The 27,544-nt window shown below is 41.7% G+C and overlaps 1 protein-coding gene across 1 annotated transcript in view; it reads left to right on the top strand.

Moving 5' to 3' along the window:
* Window positions 1-27,544, top strand: part of LOC133646697 (adhesion G protein-coupled receptor F5-like) — an 88,768-nt gene that overhangs the window by 56,698 nt on the left and 4,526 nt on the right. Inside the window, exons 20-33 of the mRNA XM_062042363.1 lie at window positions 86-136; window positions 237-374; window positions 475-642; window positions 3,632-3,703; window positions 9,616-9,648; window positions 9,728-9,816; window positions 9,897-9,958; window positions 10,839-10,963; window positions 11,040-11,258; window positions 11,381-11,578; window positions 18,659-18,787; window positions 18,871-19,058; window positions 23,522-23,719; window positions 23,795-25,168. Of these exons, the coding sequence (XP_061898347.1) occupies window positions 86-136; window positions 237-374; window positions 475-642; window positions 3,632-3,703; window positions 9,616-9,648; window positions 9,728-9,816; window positions 9,897-9,958; window positions 10,839-10,963; window positions 11,040-11,258; window positions 11,381-11,578; window positions 18,659-18,787; window positions 18,871-19,058; window positions 23,522-23,719; window positions 23,795-25,168 (3,044 nt within the window). The remainder of the gene's footprint in view (window positions 1-85; window positions 137-236; window positions 375-474; window positions 643-3,631; window positions 3,704-9,615; window positions 9,649-9,727; window positions 9,817-9,896; window positions 9,959-10,838; window positions 10,964-11,039; window positions 11,259-11,380; window positions 11,579-18,658; window positions 18,788-18,870; window positions 19,059-23,521; window positions 23,720-23,794; window positions 25,169-27,544) is intronic.

The raw sequence follows: 27,544 nt of genomic DNA, 5'->3' as shown, positions 1-27,544 counted from the left end.
TTTGATTAAACTATTTTAAGTTGATAATTCATTTTGTTAATAGTTCATGGAATCTGATAAGTAATTTTTAAATTTTGCTTCACAGTTTTCGCCTCATGTCAACCACCACCAACAACACCACCAACAACAACAGAAGGTATTGTATATGAGCTATATGACGGCTTGTACATAATTTCATCAGTTGAATTCTACAAATAGAAAGTGTTGTAATGTCCATTGTTCTTTCTTTACATCAGTGGACATAGTCCTCACAGTGAATGTTCCAGACAACACCGATCCATCACAGTTCCTTAATTCACTGAGGATTGCTGTGGCTACTTTGTCGTTACCACAAAACATCCCAGATTCATTGATACGCTTAGATTTGACCACAAGTGAGCATTTTTTGTCTACGAATTTGTCTCTTTGCCGCCAGCTGGTCTAACTGTAACTTTTTATAAAGTGTATTGATCATTTTGGTGAATTTGGATACAGCATGCTTCATAATGACTGCTGGAGTTCAGCAATGTCGGTGTGAGGATCAATACACATGGCCATGCCAATTCTGTCAAAGTTTTGGTTCGTGCAGCAATGAACTCACAGCAATCTGCAACTGCATCGATACACTTCCTCCAGATGGGGAATTTTGTGAGCTACAAACAAGTAAGTGCAGCTTGTATGAAGTGTTTCTATACCTGTATGTAAACATTAAACACATTCAGGGCCTGAGTGTAGTAAGTTCCCAAAATAACAAGTGCTAAAAAGATAGCAGAGACTACCAGTGGGTGGGTTGCAGGTGATGTACTATGATTGGATGTGCAATTGATTAAAAATACAAAAGTGGTGGGGAAAATCAATCCATCCATCTTTTTTTCCGCTTATCCGGGATCAGGTCATGGGGGTAACAGCCTAAGCAGAGAAACCCGGACTTACCTCTCCCCAGCTACTTTGTCCAGCTCCCCCCAATGAATTCCAAGGCGTTGCCAGGCCAGCTAAGCAACACAGTCTCTTCAATGTGTCCTGGGTCTTCCCCGTGGCTACTTACCGGTCGGACATGCCCTGAACACTTCCACAGGGGGGCATCCGGGTGGTATCCTGACAAGATTCTCGAGCCATCTCATCTGGCTCCTCTCCATGTGCAGCAACTTTACACCAAGCCCCTTACGAATGACAGAGCTCTTCACCCTATCTCTAAGGACGAGCCCTGTCACCCTATGAGAAAGCTCATTTGGCCACTTAAATCCGCGATCTTGTCCTGTCATTCACAACCCAAAGCTCATGACCATAGATCAGTGACGTGTGGGGAGGTTCATGGCTGGTCACAGTCAGATTTACAAACATATGAACCCTAAAGAGTATCTTATTCACCATTTGATTGGCAGCAGTTAACGGGTTATGTTTAAAAGCTCATACCAGCATTCTTCCCTGCTTGGCACTCAGCATCAAGGGTTGGAATTGGGGGTTAAATCACCAAAAATGATTCCTGGGCGCGGCGCCGCTGCTGCCCACTGCTCCCCTCACCTCCCAGGGGGTGAACAAGGGGATGGGTCAAATGCAGAGGACAAATTTCATTACACCTAGTGTGTGTGTGTGACAATCATTGGTACTTTAACTTAACTTTAACTTTACACATACAAACTGTAGCACACAAAAAAGTACATTTAATAAAAAAAACATTATTATGGTCTTACCTTTACTTATAAATGAAGTCCATGCACCGCTGCTGGGCCACAACATTAGGTACACCTGCAGACTGCAGCACTGATTTTATATTTCAGTCATTCACAACTCCTCCAACACGAACATTATTGTTTTTGCACTTTTTGGCTTCTTATTAAATAACTTTTTTAAATAAATTCAATCTTGCACGTGGAAACTGTAAGTGTGGGCTTTAGTTGATATAACTCTCCCGTCAGGGGGTGCATTCTAAGACGGGGGTGCATTATCCACCAGGAGGCGGGATTACTGGGAGCCTCAACCAGTGTGTCTTCGCAGCCGTTTTATGATTGCTCAGCACAAGAAATACGTTACACACATACAGTTGTTGACAAAATACACTGTACGTTATATACCTCAGCTAACTAAACTGTGGAAATGTATAATATAATTCATATAGCAATACAGTCTCACTGCACAGCAGGCCAGCAGTTAGCCGAGTCATTGCGCAACGCCGCAATCCATGGTGAGGCTCAAGTCAGTGACGTGCCTCAACTGGCTGGTGACTCACCGCAAGTCTGTTCTCAGTATTTGAACGGCAAATGTGAAAATTCAGCGATTTTGAATAAAAATAATCTAAAACTGGTGAAGTTGAATGGAAAATAACTTTATAGTATAATCATGGATACATATAACAATTTAATGATTTTTTTTTCCTTTTAAATTTTTTTTCTTTCCATGATGGCACGTGAGGCCCCGCCTCACCTGCCTCCTCTGACTGCACGTTACTGCCATAGATGAGGACAGGAAAGTAGACTGACTAGTAAAGTGAGAGCTTTGTCTTCCGGCTTACTACAACTCCTGCGCTTGGAGCAAAATCTCATCCACAACCCGGAAATAACATTCCACCCTTTCCGAGCGAGAACCATGGACTGATTCTCACCCCAGTCACTTCACACTCAGGTGCAAACCGATGCAGTGACAGTTGAACATCACAGCTCAATGAATCCATCAGGACCATATCATCTGCTTCGTCATATTATAACATCCCTAGGAATGAAGGTTCAGACAGATCCCCAGTGTGTCTTTTTTCCTCACAAAATACTGCACGCCCCTACAACAAGCTCAATCTCCATGCCTCGCTATCCCCGCGGAAAACTCACACAACCTTTTACTTCCCATCCATTCCCATCCCAGTCGCTCACAGCTCAAAATGGGCAAAGTGGTGTTTGGAGGTTTTTATGCCTGAACTTTTCATATATTGACAGGCACATAGAATGACATCTGTCATTGCAGCGATTGCCTAATTTTCGCCAGATTGCACGTACCTTCCAAACGTGCTAAGTATATACACAAATAGAACGGCCACAAACTATAAATCACATTGTGAGTGCTAAATGATTATATTTGTATCCTCACAGTATTGTGTGTTGTAAAAATCAGCAACTATTTTCTGCATATACATGCATGCAAACACGCTGAATGATTATATTTACAGTTTTATGTTGTAATAATCAGCATATATTTTGAATACACATGCATACAAACACGCTGAATAATTATATTTACAGTATTTTGTTGTAATAATCAGCATATATTCTGCATATACATGTATGCAAACACACTGAAAGATTATATTTACAGTATTTTGTTGTAATAATCAGCATATATTCTGCATATACACGTATGCAAACACATAATGTCAATAGTGCCAAATGAGTCAACAAAAACTATTAGTATCACTTTTGGGACTCATTCTACCAATCCTTTGTCTTCTGGCCCCATAACCCTCCTGAGTCCAATAACTTATTGTGTCTGTCAACAATACAACTTATATGTAAATATAACAAAATCATTTGATGTGTAGAAAAAAAACGGTACACTTGATAGAGAATAGAACTGGAAAAAAAAACGTAATGACCTGATACTTATACCACACTTGGTACTATTATTATTAAAATAAACACAAACACGAGTGTCATGTTTTTCCCTACAGGTGACTCAATATGTCCAGCAAACATCACTACAACATTCAGTCCTCCACCAAGCACGTCCTCAACAATCTCTGGTATTGTATTTGTTCAACAATTCTTATTAGAATACAGTCAATGTTTATAAATAATGCATATACAAGAAGTCCTCTGTCTACACACAAGTTCTGTTCCTGGTTCAGTTTTGGTGAAGTTGGAATGTCGACCTAAACTTGTCCTAAGTTTACACCTAAAGTATCAGTAGAGTGTAAAATCAAATTGACTTTATATGCTAATTTGTGTTTTGTTGTATCCATTCAACCATATCCAGTTGTGTTTACAATCTGCAAAGTATGTGAAAATGTAACCCAAATGTCACAAAATGACACACGTTTAGTCGGCTTTTTTGAATATTCCACTCTGAAATTCCTTCAGTAATTTCCGTAAATTGACGTCACAAGGGGAACGTTTCTGCACTTTGACCATATTATTAGATCAGTCACACTGGAAATACACAAAAATGTGAAAGAGATGTGCTGTTTATCATTCATAATCGTTATGTAAGACAAGAACACAATTGTTTGACTTGTTATGCATTCTAAATGGTAAATAAATATCTAACAATTGAGTCCATTTCCATTTACATATTGTGACCTGAAAATTAACCAAATATGAGTGATATTGTTATTCGTCGTCATCATCATGGCGCCGATGAAGGCTGCCTCGGTGCTCTCGTGCGCTTTGTTTTTGTACATAAATTGTGTTTCCGGGTGCTCTTCACGAGTGTAAGATTAAGATTAAACATTAAAGTACCAATGATTGCCACACACACACTAGATGTGGTGAAATTTGTCCTCTGCATTTGTCCCATCCCCTTGGGGAGCAGTGGGCAACAGCGGCGCCGCGCCCGGGAATCATTTTGGTGATTTAACCCCCAACTCCAACCCTTTGTTGCTGAGTGCCAAGCAGGGAGGTTATGGGTCCCATTTTTATAGTCTTTGGTATGACTCGGCTGGGATTTGAACTCCGCCCTGAGATCGGTAGGTTGGAGTTCAAATCCCAGCCGAGTCATACCAAAGACTATAAAAATGGGACCCATAACCTCCCTGCTTGGCACTCAGCAACAAAGGGTTGGAGTTGGGGGTTAAATCACCAAAATGATTCCCGGGCGCGGCGCCGCTGCTGCCCACTGCTCCCCAAGGGGATGGGACAAATGCAGAGGACAAATTTCACCACATCTAGTGTGTGTGTGACAATCATTGGTACTTTAATCTTAATCTTACACCCGTGAAGAGCTACTGAACATCAGATCCACCATCCCTATGGACTTGTTACCGGTCATCTTAGCGTCAGCTGCGGATTTGGTCCATTCTGTGCTCATAAGAGGGAAACCGCATCGAAGAGGAAAGCGAGCGGGCGCACTTGTCCGTCTTCGCGGACGGGGATTACGCACGCCTCTACCAGGCATCTTCCTCTCCAACGTCAGCTCACTTGCCAACAAGATGGACGAGCTAGCGTTGCTGATGAGAAGGAACAAGGACATCCTGTGTGTTGTGTTTCACGGAGACTTGGCTGAGCGCAAGTGTCCCGGATAGCGCGCTTCAACTGGAGGGCTTTCATCTCCTCCGCGCGGACCGAGACGCGGCGCTCTCTGGCAAAAAAAGAGGCGGGGGACTATGCTTCTTTATCAACAATAGCTGGTGCACAGACGTGACTGTGATTTTTAAACACTGTTCTTCTTCTCTGGAATATTTATTCATCCACTGTAAGCCCTTTTACTCACCGCGTGAGATTGTTTCATTCATTCTCGTGGCTGTTTACATCCCGCCCGGCGCGGACGTGCGTGACGCTCAGCGCGCGCTCGCAGGACAGGTCTTACATGTGGAACGGTCTTTTCCTGACTCTCTTGTTATCGTGCTTGGTGACTTTAACAAGGGAAATTTGAGCCAGGAATTACCAAAGTATAGACAGTTTATTAAATGCCCGACCAGAGAGGAGAACATGCTGGATCACTGCTACACTACATTGAGCAAGGCTTTTCATGCAGTCCCGCGCGCTGCTCTTGGACTATCAGATCACGTGATGGTGCACTTAATCCCTTCATACAGACAGAGACTGAAACTGGCTAAACCTGTTATGAGGAACATTAAGTGTTTCACCGCCGAGTCTGTGGACGAGTTGCGTGCTTGTTGGGAAACGACAGACTGGGAGGCAATTGGAGCGGCCACGAACAATCTGGACGAGTATACGGACACTGTGACCGCATACATACAGTTCAATGAGGCGCGCATCATTCCAACGCGCACCAGGGTTTGTTATAACAACGACAAGCCCTGGTTCACACCCAAGCTCCGACAGCTGCGCAAGAAGAAGGAGGCTGCGTGGAGAAGCGGGGACCGAAGTACATACAGAGAAGCGAAGTACCACTTCACCAGGGAAGTGGAGAAAGCTAAATCTGTGTACTCTAACCGTCTACAGGAACAGTTCCGCTCCAATGATTCTGCGGCAGTTTGGAGAGGTCTAAGGGCCCTTACGAACTATAAGCCCAAAACCCCCCAGGCCCTGAATGACCGGACTCTTGCTCAGGGCCTCAACACACATTACTGTCGTCATGAACGGCCTTCAGCTCATCAAAGCCATGCTCCCCCCACCATCACCCTCCCCACCAATGCCAGCACATCATTAAAGGAGTTAAAGGACTCAAAGGACTCCAATGACATCACAGGACTCCAAAAACATCATAAGACTGTAAAGACCCTCTCCATTAAAGAAGAGAATGTACGCCGGCAGTTCTTGAAGCTGAATATGCGGAAGGCCCCCGGGCCGGATGGTGTCTCCCCCTCCACTCTCAGACACTGTGCGGACCAGCTGGCTCCTGTCTTCACTGACATTTTTAACACCTCTCTGGAGCTATGCCGCGTGCCGTCCTGCTTTAAGACCTCTACCATTGTCCCTGTCCCCAAGAAAGAACGGATCACAGGACTAAATGACTACAGGCCGGTCGCGCTGACGTCTGTGGTCATGAAGTCCTTTGAGCGCTTGGTCCTGCCCCACCTCAAGGACATCACCGCCCCCCCTCCTGGACCCACTGCAGTTCGCCTACAGAGCCAACAGGTCTGTGGATGATGCAGTGAACCTGGCCCTCCACTTCATCCTGGAGCATCTGGACTCCCCAGGAACCTACGCTAGGATCCTGTTTGTGGACTTCAGCTCTGCCTTCAACACCATCCTCCCTGGACTGCTACGAGACAAGCTCTACCAGCTCAGCGTGCCCGACTCCCTCTGCAGTTGGATTAATGACTTCCTGACAGACCGAAGACAGCACGTACGGCTGGGGAAGATTGTCTCGGACAGTCGAACCACAAACACTGGTACTCCTAAGGGCTGTGTACTCTCCCCCTGGCTCTTCTTCCTGTATACAAACTGCTGCACCTCCAGTCACCAATCCGTAAAACTGCTCAAGTTTGCGGATGACACCCCCCTCATCGGGCTCATCTCGAATGGCGATGAGTCCGCCTACAGGAGAGAGGTGGACCGGCTGACGTCCTGGTGCAGCCTCAACAACCTGGAGCTGAACGCCCAGAAAACAGTGGAGATGATCATGGACTTCAGGAAAGTCACAGCCCCACCATTCCCCCTCACCCTGATTGACTCTCCCACCCCCGTCCCCATTGTGGACTCCTTCCGTTTCTTGGGCACCACCATCACCCAGGACCTCAAGTGGGAGCTGACCATCAGCTCCCTCATCAAGAAGGCCCAGCAGAGGATGTACTTCCTGCGGCAGCTGAGGAAACTTAAGGTGCCGACCGAGATGCTGGTGCAGTTTTACTCAGCCATCATAGAGTACATCCTGACCTCCTCCATCACAGTGTGGTTCCCCGGCGCCACAGTCCAGGATAAGAATAGACTGCAGCGCATCGTACGTGCTGCTGAGAAGGTGATTGGCTGCAAGCTCCCATCCCTCCAGGACTTGTTCTCCTCCAGGACCAGGAGGCGTGTGGGTCGGATCACAGCTGACTCTTCTCACCCTGGACACACACTATTCTCCCCTCTCCCCTCAGGCAGGAGACTACGCTCCATCCAGACCCACACCTCCCGCCACCTGAACAGTTTTTTCCCCTCGGCCATCAGGCAAATGAACAATAACTCCTAACAGCAGCTCCTTGAATTCCTTGAATCCCTTCTAAGTCTATCTGATAGCTCAGTCACAGCTCTTTTTATACCAAATATGTGTTATATGTGTTTTATGTCGCACGTTTGCACCAAGAAAAATTCCTAGTTTGTGAAGCCGTTCTCAAACAATGACAATAAAACTATTCTGATTCTGATTCTGATAAGTGCTAACGCAGACGGATTATTTTAGCCGCGCATTGATAGCAGTGAGCTAATGTTAGCTTACGCTGCTATTGTTGACACACTGAGCTTCTGCTTGGTCTCAAACTTACTAAAAGCATATTCTAGATTAAAGTTCCTGCATCTCTCACCTGCTAGTAGACAAATGTGGCCATGGACCGACAGGCTGGTCCACTTTCACAGATGTCGAAAAAGACAGAACTAGTTGCCACACCTTTTTTTAACCCTTTGTGAGGATCGTGATTGATTCTTCATTTAAACGGAATTATGTGAGCGTCCCGTTGGTCGGCATCCCAGCGAGAGTGGAAATATTACAGTGTTTGTTTTATTATGGTTTATTATGGTTTATTTGTTAGTTTGTATGTTTCACACATAGCACTTCTACTAATGCTATAGTGTCACAATGAAACTGCATTCATCACTTGGCTTCTAAAACGTATTGCTCATCCTCTTTGTGTTCGGTCTCACAGTAATTGTTGTTGGCTCTCACAAAGTCTGCTTGATTAGCATTGTTGTTGATAGGGAAGGGATCTGTGGTTCCTCCTCTACGTCACACAAGCATGTGACTGGCTTCTCCATTATCTCTCAAAATGGCTCGGTAATCTCTGTAAGATTGAGCCTATTTTAATCATATCTATTTATTTGCAAACTTTGGAATTCTTTTGGTGTCAAGAATCAGATATGTATGATAATAGCTTCAATATATACTTCTAGACCTCCACCCCAGATCCCACCTCACTCCGACCCACTTCTCTAAAGTGGGCTGGCTCAAGGTGGAGGACAGAGTTAAACAACTTGCACTGAGCCTAGTCTATAAAATCCACTACACCTCCCTGATACCGAAGTACATGTCAAACTACTTCCTTAACGTAAATGACCGCCATAACCACAACACCAGGGGGAGCTCCACTAACCACGTTAAACCCAGATTCCGAACTAACAAAGGTCTTAACTCATTCTCTTTCTATGCCACATCAATGTGGAATGCGCTCCCAACAGGTATAAAAGAAAGGGCATCTCTATCCTTCAAAACCGCACTAAAAGTTCACCTCCAGGCAGCTACAACCCTAAACTAACACCCTCCCCGGATTGCTAATAATCAAATGTAAACAAATGCAGATACTTATTCTTATGCCTTCTGATCTCTCTCTCTCTCTCTCTCTCTCTCTCTCTCTCTCTCTCTCTCTCTCTCTCTCTCTCTCTCTCTCTCTCTCTCTCTCGCTCTCTTTCTCTCTCTCTCTCTATATGTCCACTACTTGCTGTCCATATCCTACCCCCCACCCCCTCCACACCCCTGATTGTAAATAATGTAAATAATTCAATGTGATTATCTTGTGTGATGACTGTATTATGATGATAGTATATATGATAGTACATATCTGTATCATGAATCAATTTAAGTGGACCCCGACTTAAACAAGTTGAAAAACTTATTCGGGTGTTACCATTTAGTGGTCAATTGTACGAAATATGTACTTCACTGTGCAACCTACTAATAAAAGTCTCAATCAATCAATCAATCAATATAGAGGCAACTTGTTTTCCCATTCTACTGGTACTTAAAGTCATTCACATTGTTCACAAAACGCACAAAGGACAGATTAAAAATGTGTATTACATTATATTTTAAACTGATTATTGAACGTTTGCCCTGCAGATTCTCCTCCAAATCCAAATCCTTCATTATTTGGTAGGTATTTTACACCGTGACTTCATCTCACGAGACTCGATGTACACGTTTGTACTGAGAAGCTCTCTCTGTTTTTTAGTCCTGCCGGTGTCGTTCACCATCGACATGAACTTCGACCCAGAGTTCAACAACATAAACAACTTTGTTAACATGAGGGTTAATATGTCAGTAAGTACATGTGTCTCCATTACTTGACACGGACATGTTTGTTGAGTAAACGTGTTTCTTATACTCACCGTCTCCAACAGATAATGACACTAGCTCCAGTGCACATCCCAAACCTTCTGTCAGCAGAGCTCATTAACTTCAGGTATTCTTCATTCTTGTTTTTGGAATATCTAGCCCTTTGTCAAATGAGTGACCCATTTGCCTGATGCTTTAAGTTTGTGTGCATGAACATAACACCCTGCTAATGTACTCAAAGATGACTTGAGTCCTGAGAAAAGTGTGTTGTTCCACTGAAGCTCTTCAGTGTGTCTACTATTGTATTTATGTTTTTATATATGTTTTATTGCCTAGGCATGTAATGTGTCTTTGGAAAGCTTGATTGTTGACATTCTTATTATTTTGGCCCACATGCTACCATAGACTTTCAGAATGTATCACTTGCAAATATTTTCCATTGATTATTGATTGTAAATTAATTTGACCTGAATGCCTTAGCTACACCGTAAGGTAGAAACAACTCTGAACTTAGAGCTTTTGACTGACACCTCACTTGAGCTGATAGAAACGGTTCGCTTCAATAGCCACGATAGCCAATCAAATTCCATGATTGAGACAACACCAGCCCCTCTTCTATGGTGCGTTGACCGGGCCAGTCACATCCGAGCCTAAAGACCCTAGACGATTGTCCATTTTTTTCTGACTTATAAAAGTTGTTACAATGTTGGATAGTCGTGTTAAAAAATGCCAAATCATCAACAAAAATCCATGCCTGGGTGTGAGCTTGTTGAGAGAGAGGAAGCAGATGACGCCATTTGGTGCCAGGCCCAAGACCGGAGGCCAGGGTATCTGAAACAGAAATCCAAGTGAGAATGACAAAATGAGATTAAATGTAAAAAAGGTGAAATCAATGAAACAAAAATCAACAAATAAAACAGATGGAACAATGAGAAGGGTTTAAAAGCAGCATTTGCTATCTTCAAGTTATTCTAATATAATGAATCTGATTTGTCTGTTTTTAATAGTGCTGGTAGCACCATCGTTAACTTCAACCTCATTGCAAGTGAGGCAATTGAAGACTCGAATGTTGACGACCTTTTGATCGCAATATTTAATAACCTGCGGGACTTGTTTCCTTTGGTGCTCGACAGTAAGTCATTTTTCATCAAACTATTCTTTCAGCTGCAGTACAACAAATCCATACACTGTTCTCTTTTCTTTTGAAGGTGTTGAGCCCTTATCTTTTCAGCCAGCTGAAATATTCATTGAGCAGACTCTGACTGTGATCTGTGGGCCACCACCAGATGATGCAGAATTTAATGAGCCTTTTACAGCTGAATGGAGTCTCAATGGTGAAATAATAGCAGAAGACGCCCAACACACCATTTCAACAGATGATAGAATGTCAACGCTTACTATCTTGAACTTCTTTTTTACTGACAATGGTAAGAACAACTCCACGTTTGAAAAATAAGTCATCACATGACACCTAACTGCATTGCATATTTATTTAGTGGATCTGACTCTGGTGGATATGTGCTTTAAACACGAACATCCTTCATTTCAGGATTCTATGAATGTCAGCTGATTGATAACAACGGTATTTTCCGGCAGCGTTCTCCCGAATTCATGCTTAATGAAACACCACGAATCCAGGTACGGCCGCTTGAAACGAGTAACTTGTGTCAGGTCGGGCAGACAGTGCCAGTGGCGTGCTCAGTCCAGGACCCCTACATCGTGGAGTTTGACGTTGCAACCAGTTTCGGTAAGAGTCAAACACAAAAGTCTGCAAATGATTATTATGTATGTGTACTCTTATGACAAAATAATTGCCCTGGGAAAATATATATATATATTTTTTGTCCTGTCTAGCTACTCAGGCAAATAATTTTGTTGATGTAGATGCTGTACAGATTTACTTTACAAGAGAAGTGTGGGATACTTCTCTTGTTTTCTTATTCGTCTTTGACTTTATTAAATGGATTTATATTATAATTTGGCAAAGCCGGACTGGAGCAGGAAGGAATAGAAAGAGAGAAAAAACGAAGACAGAGAGGGAAATTGCTGGTGCAAGAGGGGGGTAAGATAAAGAGACAACAACAGCAAACACAACAACAACAACAACAACAGAACAGCATCAGCAAATAGGATATTTACAAATATGATAATAAAAGCTATAGCAAAGAAGCAGTTAGTGAAATAAATATTAATAACACAGAAATGACAATGAGCATTTGTTGGATTTACTATGTGTATTTCAGTGGCGTGCGGTGAGGTTCATGTCAGGTGAGGCACTGACTTCATCACAGTCAGATTTACAAACATATGAACCCTAAAGAGTATCTTATTCACCATTTGATTGGCAGCAGTTAAGGGGTTATGTTTAAAAGCTCATACCAGCATTCTTCCCTGCTTGGCACTAAGCATCAAGGGTTGGAATTGGAGGTTAAATCACCAAAAATTATTCCCAGGCACGGCGCCGCTGCTGCCCACTGCTCCCCTCACCTCCCAGGGGGTGAACAAGGGGATGAGTCAAATGCAAAGGACAAATTTCACCACACCTAGTGTGTGTGTGACAATCATTGGTATACTTAACTTTAACTTTACACTTACAAACTGTAGCACACAAAAAAGCACATTTAATAAAAAAAAATGTTATTATGGTCTTACCTTTACTTATAAGTGCGGGAGCAGTGGTGTTCATGTTGGAAGAGTTGTGAATGAATGAAATATGAAATCCGCGTTGCAGTCTGCAGGTGTACCTAATGTTGTGTCCCTGTTCACGGCTCCTCCGTTTTTGCACTTTTTGGCTTCTTGTTAAGTTACTTTTTTTGGGTGGATTCGGTCTTGCACGTGGAGGGTTTGGGTGTGGGCTTTGGTTGGTGTGGTGCTACCGTCGGGGGGTGCATTCTGCGGCGGAGATGCTTGGCACCAGGAGGCGGGGTTATGAGACGAGCCTCCAGTTTTATGATCGCTCAGCACAATAAATATGTTACACACATACAGTTGTTGACAAAATACACTGTACATTATATACCTCAGCTAACTAAACTATGGAAATGTTTAATGTAATTAATATTGCAATACGGTCTCACTGCACAGCAGCTCAGCAGTTAGCCGAGTCATTGCGCACAATCCATGTTGAGGCACAAATCAGTGACGTGCCTCAACTGGCTGCTGATCACCGCACCGTCTCTTCTCAGTATTTGAACGGCAAATGTGAAAATAAAAATAAAAATAATCTAAAACTGGTGAAGCTAAATGGAAAATAACTTTAGTATAATCACTGGATACATATAACAATTTAATAAAATGTTTTTCTTTTTACTTTTTTTTTTTCTTTCCATGATGGCAGGTGAGGCCGTGTCTCCCCTGCCTCTAGTGACACTGGTGTATTTGGTATGTGTATATGTATTTATGGCGGACTTACCTGGGACTTTAAGATGGGCGGGGCTACACTGACAGGTGACCATGTACGTAGCTTTAAAAATGGCGTCATTGTTTCGTTTGTAAAAAACTGTGTGCTTCGTCACCAGCATACCCCACTGGTAAGCTCATTTTGTTATATCCGCTTTTCTTTGTTAGATCAGCTGAATTATTGCTTAAAGTCCATGCTTGCCCGCTTCCTTGCTTTTCTGTTTGCTGTATGTCTGCTATGTCCGCAGCGCTTGTTGTGCGGCTGACTTGCTGCGTCACAACCAGGGCAAACACTCAAAGTTTAGTTTTTAAACGACGTTGGCAAAATTAACAGTAGTGTGCGGATTGAAATCTGTTGGATTATATTGTTGTCACGTTGCGTGTGTCCGGCTGCGTTTGAGAGTTCGAAGGTTTGAGTTAAAAATACCGGCACTTTACTTCCTGGTTTGGCTGATGGGATTTGTAGTTATTTTGTGTAGTTCTGCTCATATGTGTAATGTGTGCCTCAAACAGAGCGCCGGTGTTTTATGTCTTTTTAGTATGTTTGTCCATGACATTATGGTGACATTATAAATAATTCTGATCACATTTAAAACATTATATGACATAAATTAATGGTGATAATAAAATGTAATGCTAAAATTAATAAGTTAGGATAAAATCACAGTGATTGATAATATGTTATATCATGGTTGACAACATTATGGTTCAGTTGATGAATTCATGTCTATTATTTACATTATGATGATTCAAGATAGATACATTGCTTTTTTATGTTCATGTTTTGATGATTCAAGATAGATACATTGTTTTGCTATGTTCATGTTATGATGATTTAAGATAGATACATTGTTTTATGTTCATGTTTACTTTTAGGTTATCACCTGCTACTGCTGCTGCAGCTGCTGCTACTGCTACTACTACTGCTGATACTGCTGCTACTAAATAAAACAAGCAAAGAGTGCACTGCGAGTAATTCCTTTCATGCTGAGTGACGACCCCTATTCAGAGGGCCAATACGGAAAAAACTGAACAGCATTATTACACTACAACTGGAGCACGAAAAATACCAATAGAAATAGCACTGTTGATAATGAACAATGATATTGATAATTACCTCTATTATCAATAATACAATTCTTTCAATTGCAACAATACATATATGTAATGATAACTTTATATACAAAACAAAGCAGATAAATGGAGGGGAAGAAAGAGAAGCAAACTGTATTAACCTTGTAGATTGCTGTAGTAACAATAGGTTAAGCATTGTCAGTGTGCCATGTGTTACCCAGTTTCCCTAGGGCAGGGGTGTCAAACTCAAATACAGAGTGGGCCAAAATTTAAAACTAAACAAAGCCGTGGGCCAAGGTTGAACAAGTTAACCTTTTAATAGGGACACAAACAAGTTTTGCATTGAATATTGAACAAGCAAGGCTTATATAACTTTATAGTGACATGCAAAATCGAGTTTCAAATAATAATAATAATAATTAAAAAATATCAATGGCATATCAAATACAATTTAAATAAAAATGGTATGCCTCTTTTCTATTTGCAGCCTTCTGGGGTAAATATCAACATTACATTTTTCCACAGGCTAATACATTAGAAAATAAAATAACAATGAATAAACCAACCATTCAGGACTTTAAACGGCTCAGTTTGCAACACACTGATCTAATCTGATGTGCCCAAGCCAGATACCTGCCATCTTTTCTTGGATGCTAGTTCATTAATGTCGGGCTCAGGCTTTGAGCTGAGGCATCTTTCATTATCGAACAAAGTTGTTCATCAGTCATTATACCTCACTTTTTAAGGCACTGCGTTTATCGTCCTCCACGAGCTGTCGTCACGTCCGCTTTTCATCCATTCCAACAACGTGCCGGCCCAGTCAAAAGATATGAGCGACTTCAGCACGCACACACAAGTAAATGCAATGCATACTTGGCCAACAGCGATACAGTTTACACTGACGGTGCCCGTATAAATACCTTTAACATGTTAGAAATATGCGCCACACTGTGAACCCACACCAAACAAGAATGACAAACACATTTCTGGAGAACATCCGCACCGTAACACAACATAAACACAACAAAACAAATACCCAGAATCCCATGCAGCCCTAACTCTTCCGGGCTCACCCCTGCTACCACCAATCACTAAGGGTGGGAGGCGGGAGGCCAGGTGGCGGATAAATTCTTCCATCACTGGGGTTGGAGCTAGAGTCACTGGGGAACGGTGCTAAGGAAACTGTGCCATCTAGTCCTTAATTAATTGGCCAGAACGTACTGTTATGTTTGCAGGAGCTGTGTAGACGGCACCGACCACAAGGGGAATAGTTAAGCTCTATGTTTTTTATATATATATATATATATATATATATATATATATATATATATATATCAACTACAGAAATGTAGTGTGACAAAAATCCAAGAGTGTGTGTGTGAGTAAGACTATGTGTGGAGATAAGCTGCTGAGTGTTACCGTAGTGTTGAACGAGAGGCGGAAGATCAGGAGGGACAAGGCAGAGCTCGAAAGTCCGTGAGCAGGCAGGAAGTCGGGGGGCTATAGCGGGGCGAAGATGGTCCGTGTCTAAGCGTGAGGTCGATATCCGAGAGGCAGTCCGGGAAGCAAAGGAATGAGGAATGACAAGACACACAGCTCATCAACACGGAAACGAAGGCAGACTGCTGGGAGACGACAAGAAAGACACGGACTAATCAAACACGAAGGGAGAGAAAACACAGAGAGAGAGAGAGCAAGGTTGCATAGAGCTAAAGGATCGCTTACGGTACAGGAACGGATGGTTACGTTCTGCCCGGAACACAGGTCTGCACTGGCTTAAGAAGCCCAGGGAGAGATCATCAACTACAGATGCGCAGAGTGCTGATTGCTTGCAGCTGCTTGCTGCCGCCGGAGTGGCGCGTGCAGGAGAAGAGCGGCAGTGGGCGTGTCCCGAGGTGCGCTTCGCGAGGCTCATTGATTAATGCGCTACGGCATGCGCCCGGACCGTGACACTTTCTTTGCTTGGAACCTGGATCTGCCCCGATACGTTCTTGGTATAGCGTCATGTTTGTAACGCAATCCAAGATAATTTCTTGATACTGTCTGCTATTTAACATCAGCATAGCCATTAGAGACCTAATATTTGTGCCAATTTTACAGCAGACATTAGTTACAACAGAACTAAACGGCGTGCCAGCAACTTGAGGGTTCCAGGTTCAATCCCAGCTTCTGACTTCCTAGACACTGCCGTTGTGTCCTTGGGCATGACACTTTACCCACCTGCTCCCAGTACCACCCACACTGGTTTAAATGTAACTTAGATAATGGCTTTCACTATGTAAAGCGCTTTGAGTCACTGGAGAAAAAGTGCCATATAAATATAATTCACTTCACACTAAACTGCTGTGACTTTAGCCACAGATGCCTGGTGTGACGTCATAGGTCGATCAGAAATACAAAACATGTATCCGCGCTAAAAGGAAGTAAGTGTAGGGAGGCACACGGCGTCTGACCAATAGTCACATTAGAGAGAGTGCGTGGACACTTGGACTTCACACATAGGTGTGAAAATACAAACTTTTTGAGAAATCAGACTAATTTATTGCATGGAAACAAAGTGAAATTTGTTTGAAACATTTGGGCTTTTGTCCAACAGTCCTAAAGTCAGTAAAGGATGAATTCCTGAGAGTCAGGTGAGTCGTTAGGGTCCATTTCCCCTGTAAATAAAAATGTCATAATTAATTGTCAGTGTTTATCACAAGCACATTGGATGTAGCGTTAGCCTCTTAGCCTTGGGTATTCTCGGGGTGAGGCGAATACCTACACAAATGGCATGCCACTCATTACTTTTACAGTCTGTAACAAATTAAATAGTGAATGTTTGAGGCGATATACCCTCGTTCCACTTGTTTACTGCCTATTTCCTTGTACATTTATTGACTTTTATTTCATATTTTTTACAACGTGGAATCCCTGTAAGCAGCTCCAGTTGCTGCTTTGAAGGCCTGCTGAATACTTTGTATTCCTCTGTGACTACGCTTGAAAGAGTCGGTCACTTCTCGTAACTTTGCGTATCAAAATTAAGTTTGAAAAAAACAAACAAATAAACAACATAAAACTGCATATTGTTTCAAGGCCATATCCCAGTAAAATAAACTGCAAGATAGTTCCACTCATCAGCGTTCTTCAGCACACAAAAGTTTAAGTCATACGTTTCTTTCGTTCTTCTTTCTCTGTCAAGTAAGAAATAAGAAAAAAACAAGTTTTATGGTACTGGCAGCGACAATCAATGTTTGAAAACCCCCCTGTGTTCAACCAATCAGCGTTGGCCAGCACAGCCCGACGTCTAAAGCTCCTGTAGAAACTTTGGAAAGTCCCAACTCGCTATTAGGAACTAAAAGAGTTCCTGTGGAACTTTGTTTTAACCTTCTTACCTGTTATTGACTATGGAGATGTGTTGTACATGAATGCTACTGCTGGTTGTCTCCACAAGCTGGATAGTGTGTACCACGGTGCACTGAGATTTATCACCAACTGCGCTCCCCTTACTCACCATTGCGTATTATACTCAATGGTTAACTGGACATCTTTATGTGCTCGACGCCTCAATCATTGGTATGTTTTCATCTACAAAACCATTCTGGGTATCACTCCATCTTATCTGTCTTGTCTTTTAACAAAGAAACAAGGAAGTCACAATCTTCGTTCAATGAATGTTCTGCAATTTGTCGTCCCCAAAGTAAGAACTGAACTGGGCAAGAAAGCATTTAGGTTTTCAGCAGCGAAGGCTTGGAATAACCTACAATCGAATATTAAACTTCAAACCCTTGTTACGTTGAATGAGTTTAAAGCTTCTGTGAAAGGACTGCAGTCTACCTTGTCTGTATGCACATGTGTTATGTGAGCAAGTTTTAATGTCGTAAATGTGATGTTTTATGTATTTGTTTACTGTTTTTAATGTAACCTTGCTGCTGCCCTCTTGGCCAGGTCTCCCTTGGAAAAGAGATCTTTGATCTCAATGGGATTTTACCTGGTTAAATAAAGGCTAATAATAATAATACATTTTACCCGGGTAGTTTTTTGGTGGTAACCATGTAAATGGGAAAGTTCCTGTAGAAGTTCCTGCAGTGTAAAAGGGCCTGGTCTGAACCAAATATGTGTATCTTGCTCTCATCAGACCCCATGACATGGTTTCAGTAATCCAGGTCCATAGTCTGATTGACTTCAGCAAACGGTTTGCAGGTGTGATGCAATGAAACTACTCGGACAAGAACAATGTATCCAGAAATTACTGAAGTTAAAGTAACAGAGTAAATGTAGCACGTTATTACTCACCTCTACTCAAAGATGATCATTCAACATTTGGGGTTTGAAGATGTAAATAATAATTTTGCTTTGTCTATTCCATGTTTAGACCAAGGACCTTCAATCCAATACCAGCATATGATCACAAACTGCAGCGAAACAGATTTTAGGGTGAATTGTCAGGTGATTAACTTCACTGAGTTTTCACGAGAGATCAGACTGAGGTTTCTCACAAACGGTAAGCATTGATCCAGAAGTGCAAAGATAATCTCCTCAAAGATTCATGTTTTTTGTTCCATAACTAAGGTATTTTCTCCCCAGTTTCATTCACGTGTGTTAATGATCCGATATTTGGAAATGGACTTTTAAATGACACGGGAAGAGCTGTTTGTCAAGACGAAGGCGATGTTGGACAGATGACAGCAATATGCAGGGAAAGTGGAGAGTGGGAAGATGAAGAAGACAACTGCACCAACCAGAGGATTGCGGAGTTACTCCTTCAGTCATCGGTGAGCACTGAGTTTAAACGGACATAGAAGTTTTACTTACATGGCGACTGAGTCCTTATAAGTTGGTCTGTAACTAATACCTGCACGTACAGTTTAAAATAGGGGAGCAATGTTTCATTTTTAAGAAAAATCATCTTTTTCCATGATTGTGATTCAGTTCAAGAATGATTTTCAAGGACTATGAAAAGACAGTGTAGTGAAAATTAATATTAAAGGTAACTGCTTTCTTGTAAAATGAGTTGAATTGCCAATGCAAAAACAGGCACAAGATGTTGAAACAAAGTTGAGAACTTGTTGAATTAGGTCCTGACGTTGAGCAACTCAAACCTAATGTTGAAACATGCTTTTTGATGACGTTAAATCAATGTCAAGTTCTGATGTTGATTTGACCGTTGAATTTTGGTCATTTCCCAACCAAATTCTACAACACAAATACAAGGTTGAAACAACATGCTTTTTGACTACGTTTATTAAATGTCAGGTTGTGACATTGATTGAATTTTGGTCATTTCCCAACAAATAACATGGATCTAACATTAGATATCAACGTTGTCTATATTTACGAATACAACTATTTTGAAACATTGTTTCAAAGTCAGTTTTAAAGGACATGTATGTATAATCAACATTGTATCAATGTCTTGTGCCTGCTGGGTAATTAGTTACACGGGAAAGGATTTACTGAGAAATGTTTGATGAGAGGAATGACTTCATGTGGACGTCACATATATGTTCTTGCCTTGTACATCAATCACGTCAAAGTCTGTACTTCTATCCGGAGAACGGCAGTTTTAGAGCAGAACAGCACACTTTGGCGCCCCTGCTTGATGCTACAATAATGTAGCGACCTGGCAGTGATGTGTAGTGCTAGGAGTTGAGGTGTCCGACCATCTGTGAGGCCGTACAGTGGCTGAGGAGTTTGTTCAAAGAGATTGTTTATGGACCTTACAATAATAGCGTGGCAACAGCATTTAGAAAAGTCTGTTACTGGAAAACAATACCCAACACTGTACATCGGTACCTCAAATTACGAGTGCTCCAGTGCACAAGTTTTTTAGCATACATATTTGTTGTGCTAGCAAAAATTTGGGCTACCCAATTGCAAACGTAACATAGCTTGTTAGCATTACTCGCTAGCTTATAGCTAGAAATACACAGCTTTCTTTTTCCAAGCATGGTTGTGAAGAACATGAGTGTGAAGGACAGTGCTGAAAAAAAAAGAAGCGGATGATATTCATTGAATTAAATAAAGAAATCATCGGCAAACACAGAGGTGTGTGCATAGCTGAGTTGGTGAAGCAGTACGAGGGTAGCACTGCTACTGTAGGACGATGCAGGACGCCTTTAAACCTGTTCTAAAAAGAGATGGAGATTTTATTCTGAGGTGAGGAAAATGATCAAATCTTCCATGCATCACCATTGGACCTTGGACGATTCTGAATCGATGGACACATTTCCAAATATCGATTATGTATGTTGAAATGAAGTCACACGGACCATTTAGTGCAGACAAACACGGGAGAAGGAGAGGAAGACAACATATGCTAGTTTTAACGCTAAGCTACCTTGAATGTGAAGTTTTGAAATAAGAAAAGAATAAATAATTTTAACAAAAGTCTTACTGGAACTGCAATACAGCAGAGAGTAACCAGCTAAAAAGAGGAAATTTGCAAGTAGATGAATAATTCATGATAGACAACAATATCCACACGTGTCACAATACACCTACATTTATGTATGTATATATATATATATATATATATATATATATATATATATATATATATATATATATATATATATATCTCAGTGACGTGCAGTCTGCGTGGGTTCCCTCCGGGTACTCCGGCTTCCTCCCACCTCCAAAGACATGCACCTGGAGATAAGTTGATTGGCAACACTAAATTGGCCCTAGTGTGTGAATGTGAGTGTGAATGTTGTCTGTCTATCTGTGTTGGCCCTGCGATGAGTGGCGACTTGTCCAGGGTGTACCCCGCCTTCCGCCCGATTGTAGCTGAGATAGGCTCCAGCACCCCCCACGACCCCGAAGGGAATAAGCGGTAGAAAATGGATGGATGGATGGATGCAAAAGAAAAAAAAAGAATTAAATTGTTATATGTATCCAGTGATTATACTATAAAGTTATTTTCCATTTAACTTCACCAGTTTTAGATTATTTTTATTCAAAATCGCAGAATTTTCACATTTGCCGTTCAAATACTGAGAAGAGACGGTGCGGTGATCAGCAGCCAGTTGAGGCACGTCACTTGAGTTGAGCCTCACCATGGATTGTGCAATGACTCGGCTAACTGCTGGCCTGCTGTGCAGTTAGACCGTATTGCTATATAAATTATATTATACATTTCCATAGTTTAGTTAGCTGAGGTATATAATGTACAGTGTATTTTGTCAACAACTGTATGTGTGTAACGTATTTCTTGTGCTGCGCAATCATAAAACTGCTGCAAAAGACGCACTGTGTGAGGCTCGCAGTAATCCCGCCTCCTGGTGGTAGAGAGCTGTAGTGATCCCAGAGATCATTCTTGTGACTACTAGGGCTGCAGAAGAAGTGACAACAAGCTGCAACAGTTAGCAGCGATCATTTATTTTTTCCTCTTGCCTGGATTATTAACATGGAGGATTACATATCTAAAATAAAACAGTTTTCTAAACTGGACTTTCAATCGAAGCAGGAGGTAATACTTAAAGGAAGATCTCCATCGAGACAGAGAGACTTTTAAAACTGAAGAAAGATAAGGAAGACTTATATAAACAAGTTATCGATGCTTTTGTTCAAAAGGAGCTGCGCATGGACTTTTTTTATAAGTAAAGGTAAGACCATAACATTTTTTTTAATTAAATGTGCTTTTTTGTGTGCTACAGTTTGTATGTGTAAAGTTAAAGTTAAGTTAAAGTATCAATGATTGTCACACACACTAGGTGTGGTGAAATATGTCCTCTGCATTTGACCCATCCCCTTGATCACCCCCTGGGAGGTGAGGGGAGCAGTGGGCAGCAGCGGCGCCGCGCCCGGGAATCATTTTTGGTGATTTAACCCCCAATTCCAACCCTTGATGCTGAGTGCCAAGCAGGGAAGAATGCTGGTATGAGCTTTTAAACATAACCCGTTAACTGCTGCCAATCAAATGGTGAATAAGATACTCTTTAGGGTTCATATGTTTGTAAATCTGACTGTGATGAAGTCAGTGCCTCACCAGTCATGAACCTCACCGCACGTCACTGATATATATATGTATATATATATATATATATATATATATATATATATATATATATATATATATATATATATATATATATATATATATATATATATATATATATATATACACATAACATTTTATATAAATACATTTAAAAAATTTGTTTTGATTTTTTAAAAATGAGAATCGATTCTGAATCGCACAACGTGAGAATCGCGATTCGAATTCGAATCGATTTTTTTCCCACACCCCTAATATATATATATATATAGGGCAGCACGGTGGAACAGGGGTTAGTGCACGGGCCTCACAATACGAATGTCCTGAGTAGTTCTGAGTTCAATCCCGGGCTCGGGATCTTTCTGTGTGGAGTTTGCATGTTCTACCCGTGACTGCGTGGATTCCCTCCGGGTACTCCGGTTTCCTCCCACCTCCAAAGACATGCACCTGGGGATAGGTTGATTGGCAACACTAAATTGGCCCTAGTGTGTGAATGTGAGTGTGAATGTTGTCTGTCTATCTGTGTTGGCCCTGTGATGAGGTGGCGACTTGTCCAGGGTGTACCCCGCCTTACGCCTGAATGCAGCTGAGATAGGCTCCAGCACCCCCCGCGACCCCAAAAGGGACAAGCGGTAGAAAATGATATATATATATATATATATATATATATATATATATATATATATATATATATATATATATATATATATATATATATATATATATATATATATATATATATATATATATATATATATGCCCCGGCATCTGTTATATCAGTGCGTGCTAACTGACCACATTTAACGGGAATATGTCCTGTAATTTACCGTCATTAACAAAAAAGCAAGCAACCAACAAACAGACAACTTCCATCCCATCCATTTTCTACCGCTTATCCCTTCTGGGGTCGCTGGGGCGCTGGAACCTATCTCAGCTACAATCGGGCGGAAGGCGGGGTACACCCTGGACAAGTCGCCACCTCATCGCAGGGCCAACACAGATAGACAGACAACATTCACACTCACATTCACACACCAATCAACCTATCCCCAGGTGCATGTCTTTGGAGGTGGGAGGAAGCCGGAGTACCCGGAGGAAACCCACGCAGTCATTTGCCTCAGTAATTATGACAGCAGATTAATGATCACAATTCCTACCCAGCAAAATGAGATTGTATAAATTGGATGATTTCAAAGTGGTTTTGTTTGTAACAACATTTCCTCCCCTGAACTGTTACAGCAATTGACTGTAAGTGGTTTGGAAGATTTCCTGGATGGACTCAACAGCACCGTTGTGGACCTCGCTCTGGAGGTTGCCGAGTCTCCTAACGACATTGAGGCTATTGTTAGGATTCTCAACAATGTTGGAATCTTTGTAACAACAACAGTATCAAATATAACAACATCCCTTATTGTCCTTAATCCATCTTCTATTGAGGTATGTATATTCATCCCAAGTAACCGAGCCATACTGTAGATATTAACATGAATATTTATTTCCCTTTTGATTTAGGATATCCTATCAACTACAGGTGTCCTCACCATAGAGCAGGCTCAGGAATCATGGGACTTTCTTAACGCTCGAGCTGTCACTGAGGTCCTGGGAACAAGAATTATCACACCCAGAAACGAAAGTATTAGTTCCTTATTATTGTTCTCCCTGGAGTCAGTAACAAGTCGGTTTATTAATGACACTTTGAACATCGAGACACCTTTGGTTCTCCTGAACAAAACAACGTTCGCCAGCAATTTCGGTGGGGATTTTAACTCCACAGTGGAGATAGACGTATCAGACACTGGAGCAATCACGACTCTAACTGTGCTGACCTTTGAGTCCATGGATAATGTACTTCCCCCAAGAGATGAGGACAACTCCACAGGCAGGGCGATTAACGGGAGAGTGGTCCTCGTGCAGTCTGATACCACAGTTAACAACATCACGTTCGTCTTTGACATTATTAACCAGATGCTACGGAGGCCTCAGTGTGTGTTCTGGAACTTTACCCTCTTCGAAGGTCTTGGAGGATGGGATGATGAAGGATGCACGTTGATTGCAATGGATAGTGAAACCGTCACATGTCGCTGTGACCATGTGACCTCCTTCTCGATGCTTATGTCACCCTTTGTTCCAGCGTTTCCTGCCTTGGCCTTCATAACCTACATTGGCGTCGCTGTTTCCTTGGCATCTTTAGTCATATGCCTTATTATAGAAGCAGTCGTATGGAAAAAAATGAAAAGGAATGAAATTGCTTACTTGCGCCATATTTCTATTGTTAACATTGCATTGTCTCTCTTGATTGCAAACATTTGGTTCATCATCGGTGCCACTATCGCTAGTCAACGACGAAGAAATTTAGATGCATGCGTTGCTGCTACCTTTTTCATCCATTTTTTCTACCTAGCCCTTTTTTTCTGGATGCTAGCATCTGCCCTGTTGCTGTTGTACCACGCGGTCAACGTCTTTGGCACACTAACTAAACAGAAACGGTTGGCCATTGGATTTTGTCTTGGCTATGGGGGCCCTCTGATTATTGCATCCATTACGATAGCTGTAACTGCACCAACCAATACTTACATCCAAATAACCGGGGCCTGCTGGCTCAACTGGACCCAGTCCAGAGCTCTGCTGGCATTTGCCGTTCCGGCACTGCTTATAGTGTTTATAAACATTGTGATCCTACTTGTTGTGGCTACAAAACTCATTCAGAGTCACATTTCGACAAACGATGTATCGGAAGATACAAGGCAAAGTTTGAAGGTCATCATTCGGAGCTTGACTGTCCTCACACCCTTTTTTGGAATAACCTGGAGTCTTGGAGTAGGAACCCTCATAGACCCAAGAAACATTGGAATCCACGTCACCTTTGCACTGTTCAATTCCCTGCAGGTATGTTGCTGGTGCTAATTTTTTAAAATTTATATGTATAATACATGTATTTACATTGTTTCAGTGTTGTTTATTTTTACTTCCTTCAAGCTGCTGTATGCCACGGTTGAGCAAGCAATATAAACCACCTTCTTCCTGGTTCAACCGTGTGAAAGAAAAAAATTATGAAAAATGAAATTAAATACACTTTAATATAATTAATTAAATTATATATATATATATACAGTATATATATATATATATATATATATATATATATATATATATATATATATATATATATATATATATATATATATATATATATATATATATATATATATATATATATATATAAACCCAACTGACTTTCAGGTCAAGTTCATCCAACCTGTTGTAAAAATGTTGGCGTGGACATGAATGATTGCGAAAGGAGCAGAAACGATATTGAAAAGATGATGTTATTAAAATAAAAGAGGACTTATGGCAACGTCACTCCACTCCTCGGTACAGATGTCACACAAATGATCAGCGCTATAATTCTCACCCTCTTCCTAAATCTCCTATGCGGAATAATGGATGTAGACCAGACCTGGGCATTCTGCGGCCCGCGGGCCGCATCCGGCCCTTTGTGCGTCCCTGTCCGGCCCGCGTGAGGCCAATTATAAATTACAAAATAAATTTAAAAAAGTATCTATGTCGAGTGTGCAATACAACGGTGCTGCTTTTGTTTTGAAAATCGTTATTTGTATTACTTCCGTGTGGACGTATGCGTGTGCGTGATTGTGAGTGAATGTGAACAGCTGCAATCACAAATGACAAAATAAAGTTGAAAAAACATCTATGTCGTGCGCGCAATACAACTGTGCTGCTTTTATTTTGAAAAGTATTATTTATGGGCGTGTGTCCGTGTGTAACCTGCGAGTGAAGGTGCACATGCAGCGACAAGTGATGCACGGTTTACACCCGAGACGCTAAAAAGAGAAAAGTTGATGACGAATGCCGTGTTTCCAACAAGACATGGACTGCCAAGCAACGTTCCCTCTAAGGTGCGCGCCTGCGCAATTGCGCACTGCTCAAGCGTCCGCTGCGCACAGCAAATATATGCAGCGCACCAAATCAAATCCCATCTAAATTCTAAACAAAATAAACACATTTATTCTGTGTAATTTTGCAATGCAACTTTGAGTGACAGTGACAACCAGCGGCCCTAACGGTGTTCGTCAACACCGTTCAATTGAATACCGTTCAATTATTGTAACGTCTATCGAGATGCTTCGAGGACAGGAATTATATTGATCACTTTATTGAGCAAAACTGTTTATATTTGGACATAACCACACCAAAAACATGAGTAAAACACTTCTATCTGGAAAAACTAGTCATTTTCTGCCGTACAAACCAGGCCAAAACCAACTTGTCATCTGTCACCAACACGCATACCACTAAACCACTGGTGCGTTTATGGCCACACAAAAAGTTGGACAACTCAAACACCACACAAAGTTACACTATGACTCCTCAGTCATACGTGTGCTTATTTTACTGTCATTTATTATTAATGTTAATTTATTTATATTAGTCATGGAATGCTGTTACACACACTATGTTGAAGTATTACTATTATTATTAATTATTATTATTATTATTATTTATCTTACGGTATATATCAAAAATAATATTGAGCAAAATTTAATTGAAATATTGTCGATGTGGCCCTCCAGCAGTGCTCGGGTTGCTCATGCGGCCCCCGGTAAAAATTAATTGCCCACCCCTGATGTAGACTCTGGACTGACACCAATACCATGTGGGACAATGTTTACTTGTTTAGACCCTGGACTCTGGACTGAGACCAACACCATGTTGGACAATGTTAACTTGTGTAGACCCTGGACTCTGGACTGACACCAACATAATGTGGGGCCATGTTTACTTGTGTAGACCCTGGACTCTGGACTGACACCAACATAATGTGGGGCCATGTTTACTTGTGTAGACCCTGGACTCTGGACTGACACCAACACAATGTGGGGCCATGTTTACTTGTTTAGACCCTGGACTTTGGACTGACACCAACATAATGTGGGGCCATGTTTACTTGTGTAGACCCTGGACTCTGGACTGACACCAACATAATGTGGGGCCATGTTTACTTGTTTAGACCCTGGACTTTGGACTGACACCAACACCATGTGGGGCCATGTTTACTTGTGTAGACCCTGGACTCTGGACTGACACCAACTCCATGTGGGCCTATGTTTACTTGTGTAGACCCTGGACTCTGGACTGACACCAACACAATGCGGGGCCATGTTTACTTGTGTAGACCCTTGACTCTGGACTGACACCAACATCATTTGGGACAACGTTTACTTGTGTAGACCCTGGATGTGGACT

Source organism: Entelurus aequoreus, linkage group LG03, assembly GCF_033978785.1.
Source record: "Entelurus aequoreus isolate RoL-2023_Sb linkage group LG03, RoL_Eaeq_v1.1, whole genome shotgun sequence".
In the NCBI taxonomy this organism is placed as follows: Eukaryota; Metazoa; Chordata; class Actinopteri; order Syngnathiformes; family Syngnathidae; genus Entelurus; species Entelurus aequoreus.
This window is presented reverse-complemented; position numbering and strand designations above follow the sequence as displayed.